Source organism: Ascaphus truei, chromosome 7 (genome assembly GCF_040206685.1).
Source record: "Ascaphus truei isolate aAscTru1 chromosome 7, aAscTru1.hap1, whole genome shotgun sequence".
In the NCBI taxonomy this organism is placed as follows: Eukaryota; Metazoa; Chordata; class Amphibia; order Anura; family Ascaphidae; genus Ascaphus; species Ascaphus truei.
In genome coordinates this window covers 55,474,479-55,496,258 of record NC_134489.1, presented here as the reverse complement: position 1 = coordinate 55,496,258, position 21,780 = coordinate 55,474,479, and the positions used below count along the sequence as shown (strand labels likewise).

Here is a 21,780-nt window from a genome sequence, read left to right as displayed (position 1 = left end):
AATTAATTAAAAAATGTAATTCACCTGGTACTAGTCCTGCACATGCGTACTCGCAGGTAGGAACGTCCTGCACATGCGCAACAATTGATCAAAGACTGTGGGTGAAACTCAGCTGATAAAACAAACATGCAATTTACTTGACGTACTTATACATAAAACAAATAACATTTATACAATGATATAGTGCTACAAGTGAAATAATATTAAATAGATATTCATAGATATATCTTACATCATAACTGGTGTTAAAATGAAAACAATATTGCCCACAGAACCTTGTGGTTATCTGAACGAATATGTGAGGGATTGTGTAATGTAAAATGTGATGTGTGAATAAGGTACTAAATAACCCTCTGAAATGTAATTCTATATGATCAATACCTTAATGGTGAACCTCAATAACTATAATGTGATATGAATAGATAGTGATAAAATTATGTCTTGCATTTGGATGTGTGTTATTATATCAAAATATTTGATATTATATAGATTCCCAATTAAACCTGTGATATTAATAAAAATGTGAATAAAATCATATACTGTACCAGTCTATTTTGTACATTTGTGCTGTATATACACATTCACACGATAGATGGTTATACAGCACAAATGTACAAAATAGACTGGTGTGTATATATATATATGATTTTATTCACATTTTTATTAATATCACAGGTTTAATTGGGAATCTATATAATATCAAATATTTTGATATAATAACACACATCCAAATGTAAGACATAATTTTATCACTATCTATTCATATCACATTATAGTTATTGAGGTTCACCATTAAGGTATTGATCATATAGAATTAAATTTCAGAGGGTCATTTAGTACCTTATTCACACATCACATTTTACATTACACAATCCCTCACATATTAGTTCAGATAACCACAAGGTTCTGTGGGCAATATTGTTTTCATTTTTAACACCAGTTATGATGTAAGATATATCTATGAATATCTATTTAATATTATTTCACTTGTAGCACTATATCATTGTATAAATGTTATTTGTTTTATGTATAAGTAGGTCAAGTAAATTGCATGTTTGTTTTATCAGCTGAGTTTCACCCACAGTCTTTGATCAATTGTTGCGCATGTGCAGGACTATTACCAGCTGAATTACATTTTTTTAATTAACTACCTATATAAAGGACATTTCGGGACATAATCATCGTACCCCTGAAGAAGGAAGCTGCGCTTCTGAAACGCGTAGGGTGGTCACGCTGATCATACTGCCGATTTCCTGATTTATCCCCCCCGATTGGCTGCTGTTTTATTGAATCTGCTGTTACGGATTGCATGACAATTGCGGCACGCTTGGCGAATCTGTTGCCGTCGTTCACCGGCTGACTGCACACTCTGTAAGTAGTGCAATATGAGGGCCGTTCTGCCCACACACCAGCCGATACGTGGAACTTGTCCAACACAGAGGAACAACGCACCCAGCTGCTCCAAGCCACAAAGGAGAGGGGATACTCTCAAAATTATCCACTACCTGCCCTTATCTGTCTGGTGAGTGGGCAATTTTACCATTGAGGCAGATCTATCAGTTTGACCCATCTCATTTTACTTAATTCATGTACAATTTATGTTATTGTTATTTTTATGTCATTTTTTATGTCTTTTTATTAAATGCCAAATTAATTTGTCCACCTGTTGATCATCTCAGCTGTTTGTTATATGTTATGTTTGTCATGTTTATCACACAGTATTATGCTATGCACTCTATTTGTTCTTTTTAAGCACGAATATCACCATTTGGAGACATCCTGAGATCTGCACATCCACCAGTCTTGGCTGTACATATCATTTTTTACAAGTAACATAGTTACTATTTGGGACCCGCCAGCTTCTGACAGCACTAGCAGCTGTGTGAGAGGGAGCTTGCATGTGCTGTGTGAGAGAGAGCTTGCATGTGCTGCCATGAGAGGAGAGGAACAAATGCCGCGCTCCCCCTGTATCTCTGAAAGGCGAGTTGGCAAGTTGCCAAAAATTCCAGCCATTACTGAATGAATAATGTCCGGAATTCTAACCAATCAGAGAGCAGGGATTTCAGTAATGCCCAGAATTTTACTGCTTTGGCCTATAATAGCTATTAAATAGTGGAAACTACTACCAAAGAATGGTTAGACTATGTAGTAGATAATTTGAACTGCAATCACATATTCCCACATTCGTTGGATACGCCTAGACCTGTACACAGTAGGGTCCAAGTCTAATATTAATATGAAATATATCAGATAATAGGGCTCTTCCTCAGTTTAACATGTGCTGATAGTAGTCCAACAGTACATATTTATAAATACATAACCAATTAAAACATTATGAATATAACACAAATATATATCACTATGTACGTTCAATAAGAACATAACGGTAACAAAGAGCAAAAATAGGTATATAACTATACACACATACTTATGAAAAGTTTATTTTAAAAAAAAGGGATAGAAACAAAAAGAGTGGAAATACCGCACTGAGAAGCAGTCTAAATGTGCTTGTCTGTTTTGGTCTCTAGTTTTGTAAGGGGACTGGCTTTGAAAAATGTGCAAGTAAAAGAATATTGTAATTTTTTATAAATATTTTAAAAGACTTAATTATTACGCGGCAACATTTTGCAAGCATTTGTAACATATACACAATATATATTGATATGAACTACGCTCCGTTTCAGTGTGAAAATGTGCATTTAGCTCCCTGAACAAGTGCAGTACAATTAGCAGGCTGAGGCCGTGCCTTGTGGGCCACGAGCTAAAAATCCCTCTGCAAAACGGTGGATCATTTGAAAATAGAGCGTTGGGTCTGCGAGTCTTGTGGGATTTCGCATGCTGATGTGTGGACTGTGCTATAGAGAATTTCGTTTTTAGTAATCCAATTCTAAAACCTTACACTGTTTGGTCCAACTTTAATTTTAGATGTGTTTGATGGGCATTTGTTGGGATCCACGGACAGCCAGGTAAAAGAGAAATCCACCATGAAGGCTATCTTTGCTAATCTGCTCCCAGGAAACAGCTACAACCCCATTCCATTCCCATTGTAAGTATATCAGCACTAGGCCAGTGTAGTGAAATGAAATTTGGGGGAAATGTAATACATCTCACCTACATATGTTGTCCATGAATTTCATAAGTTATTTTCTACATTTCTTTTAGCAAGACCGTTTTCTCTTAAAATGATCCACGCTAATATATGGATGTTAACTTTTCCTCCACCCCTCCCTCCAGAGGTCATGATTAGGGGTGGTCAGTCATTGGATTTTTTCTTTTAAGCATTTGAATCAGCATGACGTTCACATTACGAGTGCTTTCCCCCCCCCCCCTAAAATAAATTAAATAAACATATATTTGTATGTAATCTCAACAGTCATTATTAATCTAACGTAAATAGTGCTACTGTGCCAGTGATACTTATTGTCTTGGTTTAGAAATGTAGGTAAAGATCCCATACAGATGCAGCGGCCGTTATCCGAACATTTACCTGGGTACATTTAGCGTTGTGCAGAGTGTAGGCTGCGATATATTCACAAGTTTTGCTACTGCAGACATAATGGCCCAGTGAGTCCTACCGGGGTTTGCCTGTGTAATAGACGTGCAGTAAGAGGCTGAATCAGTCACTCTACTGCGCTCCTCTCACAGGCGATCGCGAGGGGTTTATTTAATTTTAAACATTACAGAATTGTAGCAGGGGGTCTCCAGAGCAGAACCGCATTGATTTCAAGTCCGGGGACCCCCTGCTTCCCAAGACACAGGCCCCATAACGATTGCCAGTGAGCGGTGCGCAGTTAGAGTGACTGATTCAGCCTATCTTTTACTGCGTGTCTATTACAGAACGGCAGAACCCCGGTAGGACTCGCACAGCAGGGACCCCTGCTGTGTTAATCGGATGGACCATTATATTCTGCCCCTGCAAAACTTGTGAGGATCACGGGGAAATCTCGAAATCCATTTCAAGATTTGTTTGAATAATGGCCGCTGCATCTGTAGGTTGTTTAATGTAAAATACAAGTCTCAGTTTCTATAGAACAGCTACTAAATAATTATAAGCGTAGGGGATTCTACAGGTGTTAATCAAGAATAACAAAATGTAAGTAATTAGGGAAGAAACTTTTTTTTTTTAAGCTAACATGGTTTAAATGTATGGTTTAAGGAAGCTGTATCCTTTCTAATGTCCTGCATGGGGGAGGCATCTTGCATCGAATAATTTCAATATCCAATACAATTATAATATTTTCCTAACTATCCATTGGTTTTCTACTGGGAAATGTTATGTTACTTCTGAATACTGCAGCATTTGAAGACCTAAAACACTACAATTACTAGTTAAGTCCGTTCTTTGTAACCTGTGAACAATTTGTATTGCTTTTTTTCACAGTGATCCAGATAAACACTACCTAATGTACGACCATGAGCGGGTACCCATTGCCGTGTGTGAAAAGGAACCCAGCTCCATCATAGCGTTTGCTCTCAGGTATTAAGACCGGTGCTTTTGTTATATATAGGGATTTCATTTATTTCATCTGGAAACATATGTTGAAATGGACATCTCATTTTCAACCATACCTTGGATTAAAGCAGCAATCTAGGTACATGTTTATTTTTACTGCTGTGGAGTCATCCTTTTAAAAACATGTAGTTGCATTCTGGAGAAATAATTTGCCTCTCGGGGAAATGAAATCATTTTGCCTGCTACGGAAATTAAAATGACTGCTGCCATCCACACACAGAAAAAGGTTACCATGGTTACAGTTTTTTGCCAGTGAAATAATGAACAGGTGAACATTCAGCAAAAACTAAAGACCTTCTCTAAACGGGTATAGCAGAAAACAAAATAGACATTGACCAGTAGTTCCCAAACTTTTTTAAACTGCACCCCTGCTAGAAAATTTGTCCTGCAAACTCCTACATTACCTATGTGAAATTCTGAGAAACCCCAACCCTCTCTAACCGCGTGTCTGAGATCAGATGTATTGTAAAATCTTCTGTATTTGGTACAATTTTAAAATGACCTGAAAATTACAGGGAACCCTTTTAGGGATGCCCGGGGAACCCAAGGGTTCCTAGTAATCCTGATGAAAAAAAATCACTGCATCAGACTATTGCTAACGCAACTGTCTGACCGATCCCAGGCAGTATAGTGTCCTGATCTCGTGGGGGTGGGAAGACACCTACTTTAATAAGGCCCCAAATTGCACCTCCGTTTGTGCGGGCAGCATGGGTGATATAGCTGTCAATTGCTGCAGGGGCATCCAAAGTCACGCACCACACTGCTTTGCCGTGGTGGATGCAAAGCATTGTGGGGAGCGACTTTGGAAGCTTCTGCTGTAATTGACCGCAATACCCCCCCATGCTAAAGTGCAGTTTGGGGCCTTACGAAGTGCAGCCCTCACAGACTCAGCAATCCACTACACTGCCTGGGATCTACTATTACTGCACATATTTTTTGTTGGTGAGCCCTCTGGGGATTACGGATAGATCACACTTTTTTTTTCTCTCTCCCCCCCCACCCTATCTACACGCCCCCGCCCCTCGCCTCCTCCCCCACTGGAATGAGTACACTAGGTAATTGTATCTCTCTTCAGGCCATTTAAAAATAAATAAAAAGGTAAAGTCAATGAAGCACCAAGACATAAGGGTTAACCCATTCTAATTTGGCCAACATGTCACAACTACAGTATGAATATGATAATTTCATAAAATCATATTAGCGACGGAAGGTGTTTTTTTAAAAGTTGTTCAAGTGTATAAAAAATGAAATAGGTTATTTCGCTGGAATTGTTGTTTTAGCCCAAAAAACATAGGGGCATATGTGTCAAGGCAAAAGGGGGGCAATTCTGCGGCAAAGCATCTAATATCTTTTGAAATCAGGATGACTTTTTCTTTGATACGTATGCATCTGCAGTTTATTCCACCCCAGAATTGTAGCACTTTTGCCAGGATACATAACCTAAGTACGGTATATATATTTTTTTTGTACAAACGTTATAGATGTACATCAGTCTCTCCAGAGCACTTGGTTGTGCATGTAACAAACCCCTGTTTCTCTCCCCCCCACCCCCTTTCTAAGTTGTAAGGAGTACAGAAACTCATTGGAAGAGCTGTCAAAGGCATCGCTGAAGAATGCTTCAGAAGAAGGAGCTCTGCCTAACAAGTATGTGCATCAATGAAGCAGTCCTATACGCTTACTTGTTCCAATTCAAGAACTGTCGAGTTCCCATCTAACTTTTTGTTTCCTGTGAAAAGAAAATCCGTTTAAGTGAGAAATCTCGAGGCTGGGTGTTTGGTTTTCATGCATTTTCAAGCTCTTGCCTCATTATAGCGTTGGTGAAAAACACTTGTGCTGCGCTGTTTACCTGCAGAATCTGTGCTGAATATACACGCGTTGTCACAGCAACACCATGACTAATTCTAAAAGGAGTTGGTTAGATTTTGCTTTACGTTTTTATATCTGAAAGATGACAGGCCATATTTATTTTGGCCCCACCATAAGACCCGTCCTGTGCTGGAGGACACTTTTACACTTCAATGGGTTGTGAGGCCATCTTTATTAAGCCGTGCTATATGAGATCTTATGTGAAGCAGCCCAATTTAGTAAATATAAGCATAATATGTGTGTGTGTTTATACAGTACCTTGTAATACCTTTATTTTATTCTTTCTGCTTGCTTTTCTCCTGTCCGGCAGGATTGATGCATTCTTAAAGTGGTGTTTGATGTATTCTCACTTGTGTTTGCCATACTGTAGATCGTAGGCCTCCGATGCATAGAGGGCATTTGATCTTCGTAAAGCTCAAGATCAATGTTGTTAAAGGCAGACTATATTTTTCACAAAAAAAATTTATTGTTTTAAATGTTAGTTATTGCTGGTGTTTTATTTTGGCAGCATGATGGACAGCAGACCGAAAACCAGCAGTCCTGCCAGAGTACCAGAAAATTGCTCTACTCCGCCAAACCGTGCTGCAGAAACTGAGCCTCTGAGTAAGTCAGATGCAGCACTTCTGCTGTAGAGTCATCTTTAGAAGATTTGGGACCTGTGTAGGCATCAAACATGATTATTGAAAGGGTAGTTGTACTAAAATAAAAATTTAATGCTCTAAATGTACCAATAGTGTTCCCTGAAGAAGCAGTTCCTCCATTTTTATAACCCGCCATTTTTTTTTTTAATATGGTGCCAATCTGCGGTCACCCAGAGATAAACGCCATTATTTTCAGCTGGAAATAGTCCAAAATCGTACAAAAAATGGAGGTTCATTTGAGGCAGTTGCCTTAAAGGAGCAATTAGCCCTGTTTGAGGATTTCTTTATTTTAATTTTTAACAGAATTGGAACCACTGGAGATGAACCACTTTAGTTTCCATAACCACCTTTTGTTCTTGAGAGATTTCATTTTTTTCTGTGCCTGTAAAAGGAAAGGAAAATCAAAGATGGCTGCCGGAGTCATCCAATAGAAAGATGTCATCTCGTTCCCTGATGACATTGCAGCTTGTAGGCAGGGCCGGTTTTAGAATTTTACTGCCCATAGGCGCTTACCTTCTTGCCGCCCTGGCCACCTCCTCTTGCATTGTTCCGTCATCACGTGGTGATGCGTTTCTATGACAATGGGATGACACGTCATGGCAACGCGTTGCCATGTGACTTTGCAACCGTGGCAATGAGTTTAGTTATTGTCGGGAAGAGAGCGGGGCCTCTATCTACAACCGCAGCCCTGCGCGTCCCCCCCCTCGGAAATTTTCCTATGCCCTGGCCTAGTAAGCCTATGTGTAAATAAGGGCCTGCTTGTAGGACTGAGGCTTGGATACCAGCAGCCATATTGATTTCCCAAAAGGGATCAAAAACTTGTACATAAATAGGTAAATATCTCTGGGACCGGATTACAGACTCTGTGAAAAAGAATAGAAGCAAACATTGAAGTAGAGGCGGGTGGGATTGCTGCTTTAAAAAAAAAAAAAAAAAAAAATTAACAATAATTCATACAATTGTATTTCTATAATTTCACTTGAAAAATGAAGTAAAGTTTTCTTTTCTCTGGCACTATTAATTAATTGTCCTGGCCCCAATGGTGTCCACTTTTAATGCACGCCCCTCCCTGTCAGTAGATTAGAGGAAACAGGCAAAAAATGGGCCAGGACTATTCTGCACCCGCCCCACAGTGACACCTAAGAAGCTAAGGTAGTCCCTTTCTCCTATATTTCAGTTAACCAATGAAATGTTCCTGTTTGGACTGGAGGAACACAATGCTGGCAGACAGGAAGTTACCACGGCTTCATTTTAAACTGTTGTCAAAAGGAGAACCATCCTTGACCTAAAAAAAAAAAACCCCATAACAAAACCAATTATTGGAGGGATAATGAATCTTTAAAGACACTTAAAATTTGAACCTAATAGGCCGTATATTTGTTTCAGGCAAAAAGACTTCAGGAGTTTTATCCTTCTTCCGTGGCACGGGAGGGAAGAGCCCAGACTTGTCTGCACAGAGAAAAGAAACATTACGGGGTGCAGACAGTGCCTATTACCAAGTGGGGCAGATGGGCAGAGAGGGGGCAGAGAGCCAAGGAGCTGAGCCACAAGGTGCTGTACCAATGCAACATGCACAATGTCCAATGTGACCTTCATTTACCCTTTGAGTGATCACATGATTGTGACGTCACTGATGACGTAAGCGGAAGAGGAGTCATCCTCTTCCGTTCAGCACTCCTCTCCCCTAGGAAAAAAGAGCTACCCCTGGCGTGCCAGATCTAAAAATGGTGTAGCTACATCATGGGGGCACTGAAAGGGTTAAAGCAGCAATCCACCTGATCGTGTTTTTTTCCCCTTCTTTTACAGTGTGTGTGAACTTGGGGGTCCTCTGAAAGTGAAACCCGCTATTTTTAACTCCAGGGACCCTCTGCTTCTCGATAAACTTACCAATATAGTTATCGTTTTTCAAATCTCTCCCACCCCCACTGGGAAACAAAATGGCTGCCAGGTCCTGCGGCCTAATGGGAAACAGCAACGTCATGAGTTACTGCTTCCTGTTGGACAACCCTTAAATCCCCCCTTTAAAAACTAGTTCGTTTTCCAGACAGTCCCTGCCCAGATGAGCTTGCAATCTATGATTTTGGTGCCGGAGGCAGAGAGAGATAGTGACTTGCCCAAGGTCAGAAGGAGCTGACACCAGGAATTAAACCAGACTCCCCTGCTTCAAACTCTGTGTCATTTTTTACAGTTAGTGTCTTTACTAAAGGAGAAGTGGCTCGGTGAGTAGAGTACAGGCATACCCCGCATTAACGTACGCAATGGGACCGAAGGAGCATGTATGTAAAGCAAAATTGTACTTAAAGTGAAGCACTACATTTTTCCCACTTATCGATGCATGTACTGTACTGCAATCGTCATATACGTGCATAACTGGTGTAAATAACGCATTTGTAACAGGCACTATAGTGTCCCCGCTTGTGCACAGCTTCGGTACAGGTAGGGAGCCGGTATTGCTGTTCAAGACGTGCTGACAGGCGCATGCGCGAGCTGCCGTTTGCCTATTGGGCGATATGTCCTTACTTGCGAGTGTACTTGAAGTGTGTGTCCTTAAACCGGGGTATGCCTGTACAGTAAGTCATTAGGAAACGTACATTTGATATTTATACAGTGTATTAGGAGCCTTTGAAAAATAGCTGGCATTGTGGATTTTCTAAACGCAGGGTTGCAGACCTGTCTGAGACATGTTAATGTGCTCACAAGTGATATTTTTATTTGTTGAACAGGTGCCGGTTTTGAAACTTTTTTTTACCCACCATAACATATAGAATGTGTTGCTTTTCTAAGGAATTCTTTGTACATTTACCATGTGAATACAGTTAAGTCCGGTGCATCACACTCTTCTTACTCATGTAAAGTCCTCTATTTAGCTTGTGACAAAGTATCTACTCCTATTTTATACTGTCTGCTTTGTTGTGTCAAAATGTGAAATGCTTTTAAATATTTATTGGATGGTAAATTAATATAAAATGATGGTATGGAAGATATCGCATATCTAAGTGCTTTTAACTTTATTTTGACAGCTACAGTTAAAGTGAATATGTACCCATTTTTTTAATGAGACACAATGGGGTGTGTATTATAATTTATTACAATAGTTGATGTGGCCACTTATCCCCCTAGCAATTCCAATGTAACCCCTGAAGGGCATTCGTATACTTACACTATGCTTTAAGATTTAGAAGTCAGTAATATTGTAGTAGGAATGTTATTAATGTAATGCGAATGTGAGTTTCTATAGCATTTCATATGACATTGGAGCTAGAGCTTCAGTTGCCAATTCTATTGTTAGGCTGGGATTATGATCCCTGCGTGCGGCCGTGTGCGAACGAGCGCTCCACCGCGCGCACTCCTGCAGCCCAATTGATTTGTGAACTTGGCTGCAGGAGATTGTAGACGCGATCGGGGGGCGTGACGGACGTGTCACGAAGCTGGTTCGCCCTCAATGGCTAGACCAGCTCACGTGCGCTGACGTCACGCGACAGCTGCCTGAAAATACAACATTTGTTGTATTTTTCAAACGCTGCCATGTCAACGCCTTTCTTCGCCGGCAGGCGCGCAGGCACTGGGGTAACTTGCATAGCCCACTACAGAAAGAGTGCTTTCCGTGCGTGCGCACGCAGCGACGCCGGCACCATAATCTCAGCGTTAGTCCGTGATTTAAGAAGCAACAACAAGTTGTTGCATTTGGCTATGAATATACCTCCTATATATACCTCTACACACACGCATATATACACGCTCTCGTGCATGCATGCATATACACGCTCGCATGCATACAAATACACATACAGTATGCACGCGCATGTATATGTTCGCACCCATGCACGTGTGCAATATTTATATCACTCTCTGCTGTAACATGTACAGTAATGGATGTAATTATATAACGGTTTTTGACACTAATTTCCTATATCCTTTGCAGATGACCTTGATGGAGGAGATAAGCAGAAGAAGCAGTCAGGGAATCCACACGTAGAACTACGTGAGTATCAGTGTAACTGGTGTTGCAGTATTGCCAACCTAGCACTGTCATCATGACACAGGAGTCCAGGTCTAGTCTTCAAAATCTTAGATTTCTGTAGTAGTGTTGGAGAACAAGGACCACAGTTTCATGATGGGCAAAGATTGTCAATACTGCGGTTCAATCAACCGTCCTTAATTCACGTAGCCGATTAAACATCATTACTTTTTTTTTATCTGTACCATATCGGTGTAATTGGCAACCTTACAAAAAAAACAAAAAAAAACAGTTATATGAACCTAATGAAACAAAGACTGTCTTTTTTTAATTTCACATATATTGGCTGCTTATATTGATTCGTTTGACTGACTTCCTAAATACTAAAGCTTTTGTTCAACATGGAATTGTCTAGTTTAAAGATTTTTTTTTTCTTCTTCTTTAAAGATACCTGTCCAATTAAAGTGTAAATCGACTTTATTTACTGATTACATATGCCACGGTCCTTTGTTTTCCATCCCCTTTTAAAACACTTATGGCTCTCGTTCTGTGCTCACCCCTGCAGAGTTCTCCGATGCCAACGCCAAATTCTACTGTCGGATTTATTACGCCGGAGAATTCCATAGGATGCGCAAAGTCATTTTAGGAAGCAGCGAGGACGATTTTATCCGCTCCCTCGCGCACTGTGTGCCGTGGCAGGCTCGGGGAGGCAAATCGGGGGCTGCCTTTTATGCAACGGAAGGTGACACATTACTACTGCTGCCTCTCCCTTCTTTCCAATCTTCCAGCACTGAAGCGGTTAAAGAGAGCTGTCGTGTCGATATAAATAATTCATTTCAATGTCTTATAAATGCAGAAATCGTGGTGTTTTAATACAGATCTACAGCCAAAACTATTCTGTTTAAGTTGCTTTTATGAGGGCTTGTTAAAGCAGCAATCTGAAATGGCCAAAAAAAAAAATTATGAGTAGAGCAAATTCCTTTTGCTGCTTTTTATTTTTATTATTATTATTATTATAGCAATCCCACTTTTTTTGCATTTTTGCATTCTGTTAGGGTCTGTTGTGTTTCAGGCGGCTGCTGAAAATGTTCCTCACTGGGAGGTTCAAATGTCTGCTGCTATTCGCACTCCTTAAGACGAGGTTGCCATGGGAACAGCTAATCAAAGTAAAACAATAAACTGAGCAAAAAAGTTAGATTTTGAAAAGAATGACACGTAGGTTCATGTTGTGCAGCTCTATTTCTATTGGCTTATGCTATGACCTCAGATTGTTGCTTTAAGTTATATTCAAAGAAAGATGTTGTGTTTTACCGGAAAGTGTGAAGATCCAGGGATTGTTGCAAGTGGTAATCCGGGCTGCCACCACTCCGGGTTTGACCAGGAGACTACGGGTTTTGGCCACATATCTCTGGCCTACGGGTTTAACTTGTAAGCCTCCGGGTGGCGGCGTTCGGCAGCGTGGTCTCCTGGCATCCTCGGCGTCCTCTCTACATGTCCCACTGCAACTCCTGTCGATATGGCTGCATGGCATCAAATGGCGCCATGATGACTGGAACGCTACGTGACTTGTTAGCGTCACGTGACGCCCGTTGTCATGAACACGGGACGTTTTGTGACATTACACGGCGCCACATTGACATGAATACGTGACGCCTCCGTGCCATAAGGCATCCCGTTGTCATGGCAACTGGACGCTGCGTGATGTCATGTAGCGTCCTGTTGTCATGGCAACGTGGCGCCATTTGAAGCAAATTGACAGGAGTGGCAGGGGGAGATGCTGGGAGGATGTCGAAAGGATGGCAGGAGACGCCGCCACTGCCGAATGTAAGCGCTAAATTTAAAAATGTTATCTCCTTGTGTTAGCCTTCAGTAGAAGGTGGCAACCCTGGGTGTAATACCATTTTATAGGGCAATTTAAAAGATGTTGTATATGAGACTTCTTCCCCGCCCTCTTCCCCCAAACTGTAATGTGCAGTTCTTTTTTTGCACAATATGTATTCACATTGGTCTTTTCAACCTATTGTTAGTTGTTGTGTGGTCACCCCACTGTGGTTCGTAAGGGAACTGCTTTTGATTTGGCAATCACTTCAGTAATGGAGGGAGATGTTGAACGATTTTGTACTGTACAGTTGTTTTTTAGCTGAGCAAGATCTACATGTAAAACTTATACACTGTTGTAAGACCATGAACTCCTGGTTAGTCATCTCTGATCTTTCCTAGATGACCGGTTCATTTTGAAACAGATGCCTCGGCTGGAAGTGCAGTCTTTACTCGACTTTGCTCCACACTATTTCACTTACATTACGAATGCTGTACAAATGAAGGTAATAGTAACTTTTTTTTATTCAACCTTCGATTCCCTTCACCCCAGATATATGTTTATGTACTAGGGCAATTGATAATATTTTTAAGCACGGATAGTCTTCAAGCTAGAGTGAAGGAGTTATTTTTTTTTTACTGAAAAAGTAGTAGATGCATAGAACCGCCTTCCTGCAGATGTTGGGCCAGCAAATACAGGCAAGGAAATGCGAGATTTAATGAAGGTCATAGGTGGTGGTAGAGTCCATCATTTAGGAGCAAGACGGGAAAATCAGTAGCCAAGTTAGAAATCCTAGAAACTGGCGGCAGATAAGAGCCCTTTATTCTAACTTCGGAATCCAGGGTATGGTCAAAACATTGCTCTGGTTTGTATAACCAAATAAATCAATTCAGCAATGACTTTAAAATACTGTCACCAATTCAATAAGCTGTGTGAACGTTTTTCCATGTTAGGGAAGCTCTGAACTCCATTCACTTGAATAGAGCCCAGAGCTTCACTGACGTGGAGGAGCAGCATATTGAATGCAGACCCCTGTGTAATGTTTTCATCCTTATCGGCATAAACAAAGACAGATGTAACAAACCGTTCCTTAATGCTGTCGGCTCCAAGTGTAGAATGTGCATATACATTGTACACTCTTGACATGAGGTTCTGCTGCGCCAATATGTAATGCTAATACGACGTGGCAGTTCTGGCCAGAAAAAAGGTCACATACTCCATACCCATTTATTAGTCACAGATTATTGATGTATTTTCGTTTTAATGCATTTTTTAGAGACCCACAGCCCTGGCTAAGATTCTTGGAGTGTATCGAATCGGCTACAAGAATTCTCAGAACAACACAGAGAAGAAGTTGGATCTGCTAGTCATGGAAAACCTCTTTTACGGCAGAAAAACAGCTCAGGTGAGAAAATCCTGCTTTTCAAAGTCGCACAATGCCCATAAAGATGCGTTAGATACGATCTATAGCTTTAGTGAGAGCATGATCGCTTGGGACAAGAAAGAGGAAGCTAATGGCCAGAGCTTTTGAAACCTCGCATGAGAAGATACCTGTGGGATTGCAAACGCTCTGTTCATTGTAATGTCACCTATTAAAAGACTAATGCTGGTCCATTCAAAGGTTTCACAACCTGCAGTACAACGCATCAAAGTTTCTCCAGGACCGATACAGCTACCAGGACTTGGCACTAGGAAAAGGAAGCAATGAGAATTATGATCAGTTATCATGAATTGATTATCTAAAGAAATAAACCCTGCAGACCTTACACAGAGGCGGAAAAGGAGCATAATATAGGTAGTGGCGCAGATGAATATTGCATAAGAGACATGTTACAGGTCTCAGGCGTAGGTAGAGTGCAACGGGTGTTCCACAATTACACACTACTTAAGCATTTTAATGTGTGAGAGACTCAATAAGGAATTAGTGCAGAAACCATGCAGACACTGTAGACCAGCTAGATTTTCTGGGGGGGGGAGGGGGCCGTGGCAGTTATAGAGGTCCCGCGCTCTCCCAACAGGCATTTAAATGAAATGCCGGGGGACCGCGCAAGGTCTCTATAACACACGTACCTTCCCGCAATGCGTCAAATGCCACGCGAGGCACCGAGGAGAGCAGGCAGGGGGAACATTTTGCGTACCCCTGCTGTAGACCATTCACTTGGGTGACTTCTAATGATCAAAAAAAGCATATAACGTAGTGTTTAAAATGTTTTTCTTTGAGAGCGGATCCACACAGTTCTTTTTAACCTCTTTACTGCTAGAGGTGTTCAAATTAAATATATCTTTTTGGAAAGGAAGTGCAATAGTATCTTTAAAAGGGGAATGCATGTTGTGGACTCTATGTAAATCCCAGAACTTGGAATGGAAGAGCTGGCAGTTAATAAAGGTGCAGTTCCTCATGTATGTACATTTGGTAAAGGTTCCTTAACCATACTGTACCAGGGTTTCTGTTTTCACTTCTAGTATTTTTAAAAAAACAATTTTTTTTCCTGCTCACTGATTTTCATTTTTTTTTTCCCCTACAAAAATGGTTCCAAACCAAAATTAATACTGCTGCTAAACCCTTAGCACCTTTTGGCTTTTAAGAGACTTATCAGACAAGTTCAGGATAAGATATCATCTTTGAGTCTCTTTAAAAGTCTGAATGGAAAACAGCTCTGTTTTGCCTGGTTGGGTGAAGCATGTTAGACTAAACTCTCTACTGCAGGTTTTGGGCCATCTTCATTCTAAATTAATATAAAATACATTGCTAGAAAACAATTAAATAAGGTTGGTAGCCTGCTTTTAAAGGGCATCATATTAAACGTGCTTTCAAGATCTATCCCTGCAGTTCGCCCAAAATTACTGCAATGGTTTTACCTCACGAGGAGCGGACACTGATATTCCCCACTTCATAGACCATTGTGTTTACCACTAGGGCACCCTAATAAATACCAGTAGTGGTACTAATATTTATACAATCACTTTCTAGTGTTATAACACTTTCTCCGCTATATGTACGGATTTACAGCCTAATGTTGAAGAAAGTCCTGTGTTTTGTTGTTTAATAGGTTTTTGACCTGAAGGGCTCCTTGAGAAACCGGAATGTCAAAACAGACACTGGGAAGGAGAGCTGTGATGTGGTCCTCCTGGATGAAAACCTGTTGAAGATGGTGCGGGATAACCCCCTATATATCAGGTCACATTGCAAAGCTGTCCTGAGAGCCTGTATACACAGCGACTCTCACTTTCTCTCCAGTCACCTCATCATTGACTACTCTTTACTGGTGGGTCGTGATGACACCACTGATGAACTTGTAGTTGGAATCATTGGTGAGTAACCCTTTGCACACTGTAATTTTCTCATATGTTGGTGATAAACTATTTCCAGGTTAGTCTGAAAAAATGCAGCCTGGAACAAGGTAAGCAAATTGTATATTACACAATGTATTTCTATATTGCTTAGTTTACAGGGGAAAAAATGAAATGGTGCATGCATAATGAAAAGAGCTCTCTCTCTCGCGCGCTCTTGCTCTCGCTCGCTCTCATATTTATATATATATATATATATATATATATATATATATATATATATATATATATATAGTATACACAAAGAGGCGAATACTGCATCACTACCAATAAATAAAGCAAAGTCTAAACCTACCTAAGTCAGAAAAATATATCTGAAATAGTTATAACAAAGATATAAGCTGTAGGTGGTGCTAGAGGAAGGAGATAGATATGGAAACACAAAAAAGAAAACCTCTAAATTAGCACTCAGACAAATGTTTGCAAAGAATAAAAGGGGTACTTTAATTAAATTAGAAAAAAATAACAGACATACAAACAACTAACTGGAGAGCCTGCCTGACTAATGAATAATGAAAAAACCAATGGACAAAGAAAAAAAAAAAAAAAAAAAACATAGAATGCAACATATAATAATGGACCCAAAAAGATATAATGCCCTTATGAAACTAGCTTACTGTGGGAACAGAAGTTCCCACAATAAGGCAATATGGACCGGCCGGTCACCACATGTATAAGAAACCATAGAGCATCACAGGTCTACACATATAAGCATGATAAAATTCTTACAGAAAATAACATAAGTGCTATACTGATAGCAGTAAAAAATATCACTAGCAAGGTGTAAACCTATTGCAACTCAGGTAATGCTAGGGCAAAGGAGACATAAAGGTATGTATATTTAGTGACCCAAATACATATATTAAAGCAGATGGGAAACAAAAACAGGGAGGGATATAATAACCCAAGATACTCAGCTCCTTGATGTAAAGATACTGCATACAAAGATCAGCACAGCACTGTCCACTGGAAAAGTCCAAAAATATAGGACTTAGTTGGTTGTCCAAAATAGGGCAAAGGCAGGCAGGATCAACTCGTGAGGAAGGCTTAGTTGCCGAAACGCGTTAGTGGGCTAATTTTAATTTTTGCTGCTGTTGATCCTGCCAGCCTTTGCCCTATTTTGGACAACCAACTAGTTTCATAAGGGCATTATATCTTTTTGGGTCCATTATTATATGTTGCATTCTATGTTTTTTTTTTTTTTTTTTGTTTTTCTTTGTCCATTGGTTTTTTCATTATTCATTAGTCAGGCAGGCTCTCCAGTTAGTTGTTTGTATGTCTGTTATTTTTTTCTAATTTAATTAAAGTACCCCTTTTATTCTTTGCAAACATTTGTCTGAGTGCTAATTTAGAGGTTTTCTTTTTTGTGTTTCCATATATATATATATATATATATATATATATATATATAATCTGCCTCTCTCTAATATGCGGTGGAGGTTTTTTGACGCCTTCTTCACCCACCATAACTTAAAATGTGGTAAACCTACCCAGCCTTGAAAATTGCAAAGCCAGTACAACCAACCTCATACTGAGACCCATTAAGGTTGAAACATGTCTGTGAGTGATTTTACTGGTTTGCATCTAATCCCATGCTGTGCACAGCAGAGCATTTGCTTATATGGGTTTCATGTAAATGAAATTTCAGGCAAAAGGTGACACATGATGTGCTCATTTGCATGTCATTTCCCAGAATCCCTTGCTGCAGTGGAAGCACTGTATGCTAGGTGATAATGGTGAAAGGCAGGATTGCAGACCTGTCTAAGACATGTAAATGTGCTCACAAGTGATTATATATATATATATATATATATATATATATATATATATATATATATATATATATATATATATATATATATATATATATATATAGCGCCTGATCGGGAGGAGGGAGGGAAGAGGTGGCCGGCAGCCCTACACGTCCCCCAGCAGCCACCAGGCCCGCCACATAGCGGCCCTACGAGTCCAGCCGCAGCCTGCTCCTCACCCCCCCCCCTTCTCCCCACAGGCATCCACACGGTCTATACCCCCCCCCCCTGGCATCCACCCCCCTCCCCCCAACCGGCATTACCATCCCCCTCCACCGACATCCACTTGTAATCCTCAAATGGTGGAAAACTGCAACTTAGTAAAAAAAAAGTGTAATAGAATATATGGTATAATAACATTTTTAATATAACAATAAAATCTCGATTTTATTATTGTTATATTAAAAAACATTATTATGCCATATATTCTTCTGCACTTTTTTAGTAAGATGCCGTTTTCCACCATTTGAGGACTGCGAGAGAAAAGACCTCACTATTTGACCATTGAGTTAAGTGTATCTATCTTTATAGCTCGTCGTCATCATATTCATATCTCGTGCAATTGTTTTTCCGCTTCTCTTCATATTTTTCATGATTGTATAGCCCACGCGCCCCAGAACGTCCAAATATCCATTTTCATGCATGCATGCATACAATTGTGGATGGAAAAGGTGACGAAAAACCCTCCTTTACGGTGGAGGGTTTATTGTGTGTCTGTCTGTGTGTGTGTGTGTCTGTCACTGAGGTATTTTCGCAAAGTAGAAATCACTTATGAGCACAGTATCATTATGAGTACATAGCTAGTTTTATTCTGTGTGCAAAACAATGAGGAGTACTCTGGTCAATACAAAGGAATTGCAATCGGTGCACATTATTTATATATTTTGCAAAAAGCAGTTATTCTACATCCCTCGTTCCACGTTCTCATACTCTAGCATATTCTGCACTTGCTCCACTCCCTCCCTACCTTATCTTCTGTAATACCTCTATAATGTTTCTCATACATAATATTCTCCTTTCCCCGGGCTCAGTATCTGTGGGATATCTTTGTCCTGTTTTAGGAGTTAAAGCTCAGGCAATGTTGTTTGCACAGATAATGCGTGCAGCTCTGTTTGAGTAATTGCTCCCCCATCCTGCCTCTTGTATCCTTGAAACATTAGCCTCATCCCTTTCTGGTTCACACTGGTCTAATCTCAAACAGTCTCTCTTCTTACCGAGAATCCTTTTAGGGTAAAGTCCTAAGGTTTCATTTCCAACAATGTGTGACTGCGGGACATCATGTCTTCAGACGTTGACCTGCGGAGGAAAAAAAGAATAAAAATTGCTTGCGTGCATATATGCACATGCACATGCGTGTGGTTGTATTTATATAGACACGCAATAAGGTTTCTGCGCCCGAGCTGTCTGTAAAACCAATAAATGTAATCCGTTTGCAGCTGCGTGTGAGGAGCCACTCCTCAGACACTACTATAAAGGAGAACTCCAGAAGGAGCTCCCAAAACGACAAAAGAACAAACAATGCACACAAAGCGCAGCACAGATTAGAATAATAATATATATAAAATAATTTTAATTCCATAAATAATTGGTCAAATGACCACAAAGAATGTATCAATCACAATAAATGATATTCACACTACACTAATACAAATAAATAAATAATAAACCCATAATATACCAACATATAACATGTAAACAATCCCACTATGGAGTAAAAGGCCCAATCTCAACTCCTCCCCCCCCCCCCCTGCCTACCTTCATCCGTGTCAGATGACGCTGCAGGGTGATGTGACACGTGGCGTCATTTGAAGCGTGTCACGTCACATGGGGCCGCGGCGTCAGATGACGCCGTGTTGCCATGGTGACGCATCACAGAGCGTCTGAATCTCGGTAAGTAAACAGTTGCAAGGGCCTCACGCGATCCCCCGGCAATTAATTTAAATGCCTTGGGGAAGAGCGCGGGACCTCTGCAACTGCCTGCGCCCCATCAGCAAAATCTCCTGCCTCTCCTGGGGGTCGCACCCCCCACTTTGCGCACCGCTGGTCTAATGAATACATTTTCCAGAATATTTTGTGTTTGTTCTACTTTTCTACACTTACTCTGTGATCTAAAATAGACAACCCTACTAAATTACTATGCTGCAGGAGATAAGGGATATTGACACTTTCTCCAAAGTTGCAGCTTTGACCTGAATTAAAAATACATGAAGCACAAGTTCTATCTAATACTTGTCCCTAGAGAAGAAGTAACAAAGAACATGAATGGCAATGCAGTTTTTTAGGAGAAGATAACAATATAAGACATTGGCAAAATAAGTTAATTGCTTGTGTTTATCGACTTAGCCACCTTTTGATCTGACCATGCCTCCTGTCACTCTTATTAAAGGCACAGTCCCTCCTAGCTGCAACTACTACTGTGTGTTTTCAGTGTGGATGTTTTTATTGTGTCCTCTAAATCTAGCTCTCTAGTATTTCAAATTATGCCCCATTGTATTTTATATCCTTTCAGTCAGTCTAAATCCGTTAGCACTACTATACATTTTCTTCTTTAAAACCCAGACACAATTAGGATATGATGGGTAAAAAGAAAGCGACAGAAGACCTCCGTTGTTCAAAGTAGAGAAAGCTAGAACACTCATGAGGAAGTCTGGATGTCATCCGAAGGTTTATAAAACCTGCTTCATTTACATCCATTGTCACATCTATTAGTTAAGTTGCAGACAAGTTTTCTGGGTAGTGGCATGAAAATATGTACATTAACTTTCACTTGACTTCCTATAAAATTTTGCAAAGATTTAATAGAGCTTGTACTTGCCATAACTAAACTGTCTCGTTTGCAACCACTGCAAACTTAACTGTACAGGATCAATGGTCAAACCAAGTCCCAAACAATGAAGTAGCTGTTTCTGAGCATATCCACTGATTTCTTGCTCTATTCTAAGATAGTACAAGCTGTGTAATGCAACAGGTTATAGCTGTAGGGGGTCCTTGTAAAATGTATAGGAAGCTAAAAGTGACACACCCTGTATGCTCATGCACGTCTTTAACAATCTGCAAATTTAAATTAAAACTTTTGATTTCTTGTAGTAGTGTTTCTATTCTATCTTTCCGATCACAGGAGGTCTTTGTTACAACTGGGCTCCAGTTGAAGTACTTTAGAAGGTAACCAGTACAGGTAGTCCTCATTATCCAACGTTTCACTTTACAATGAATGCCATATCCAACGCTTTACAATGCAACCTTATGGGCCGTTTTTTGACGCCAGAATTCGTTATGCGACGCCTGAATGCGTTATCCTACGCTCACCGCCACTGATTAACATGGGGCTCACTTTACAGATTCTGTTGGATGACAGAGGACTGTCTGTATCATAAATCCTTTCCTCCTCCTCCACTCCAGCCAGGGCCAAGCACCATAAAAAAAACAAACTTCAAAAACCTTTTCAGCACAGCTCTTAGATTATTAAAGATTTATTTGTCATAATTAATAATAAAACATGGGGACAGAAACCTAACCAGCCCTATTCCCTGTTGTGTTTTGTGACATCACATCACTTCCCCTCTGAGGGGAGATGGGGCTTGTTAGTGCCCCCACTATGTTTTAATATCCGTATTCGTGAAATAGAGAAATAAAAAAAAATTCAAGAAAAAGCACTAAAAAATCTTCATCAATTGTGATGTGCTAAAATGTTCTAAGTGACCCCTTGCTTGCCTAAAAATAATGTGTGGGGAGTTGGAGCCAGAGATGGACACGATGAACTGATAGGGAAGTCAGACGTTGGCATTCTCGTGGAGACGTATGCACGTGAGGCTGCACTTATA

General features: G+C 40.2%; 1 protein-coding gene across 9 annotated transcripts in view; it reads left to right on the top strand.

Moving 5' to 3' along the window:
- The window catches only part of PIKFYVE (phosphoinositide kinase, FYVE-type zinc finger containing), a 120,519-nt gene that overhangs the window by 87,913 nt on the left and 10,826 nt on the right, over positions 1-21,780 (top strand). For 7 of the 9 annotated variants that reach the window (XM_075608462.1, XM_075608459.1, XM_075608457.1 and 4 more), the window contains 10 exons: positions 2,926-3,046; positions 4,382-4,477; positions 6,074-6,157; positions 6,888-6,982; positions 8,407-8,571; positions 10,943-11,002; positions 11,544-11,720; positions 13,199-13,302; positions 14,074-14,202; positions 15,848-16,109. In XM_075608462.1, the coding sequence (XP_075464577.1) occupies positions 2,926-3,046; positions 4,382-4,477; positions 6,074-6,157; positions 6,888-6,982; positions 8,407-8,571; positions 10,943-11,002; positions 11,544-11,720; positions 13,199-13,302; positions 14,074-14,202; positions 15,848-16,109 (1,293 nt within the window). The other 2 variants (XM_075608460.1, XM_075608463.1) reach the window with 2 other exon arrangements.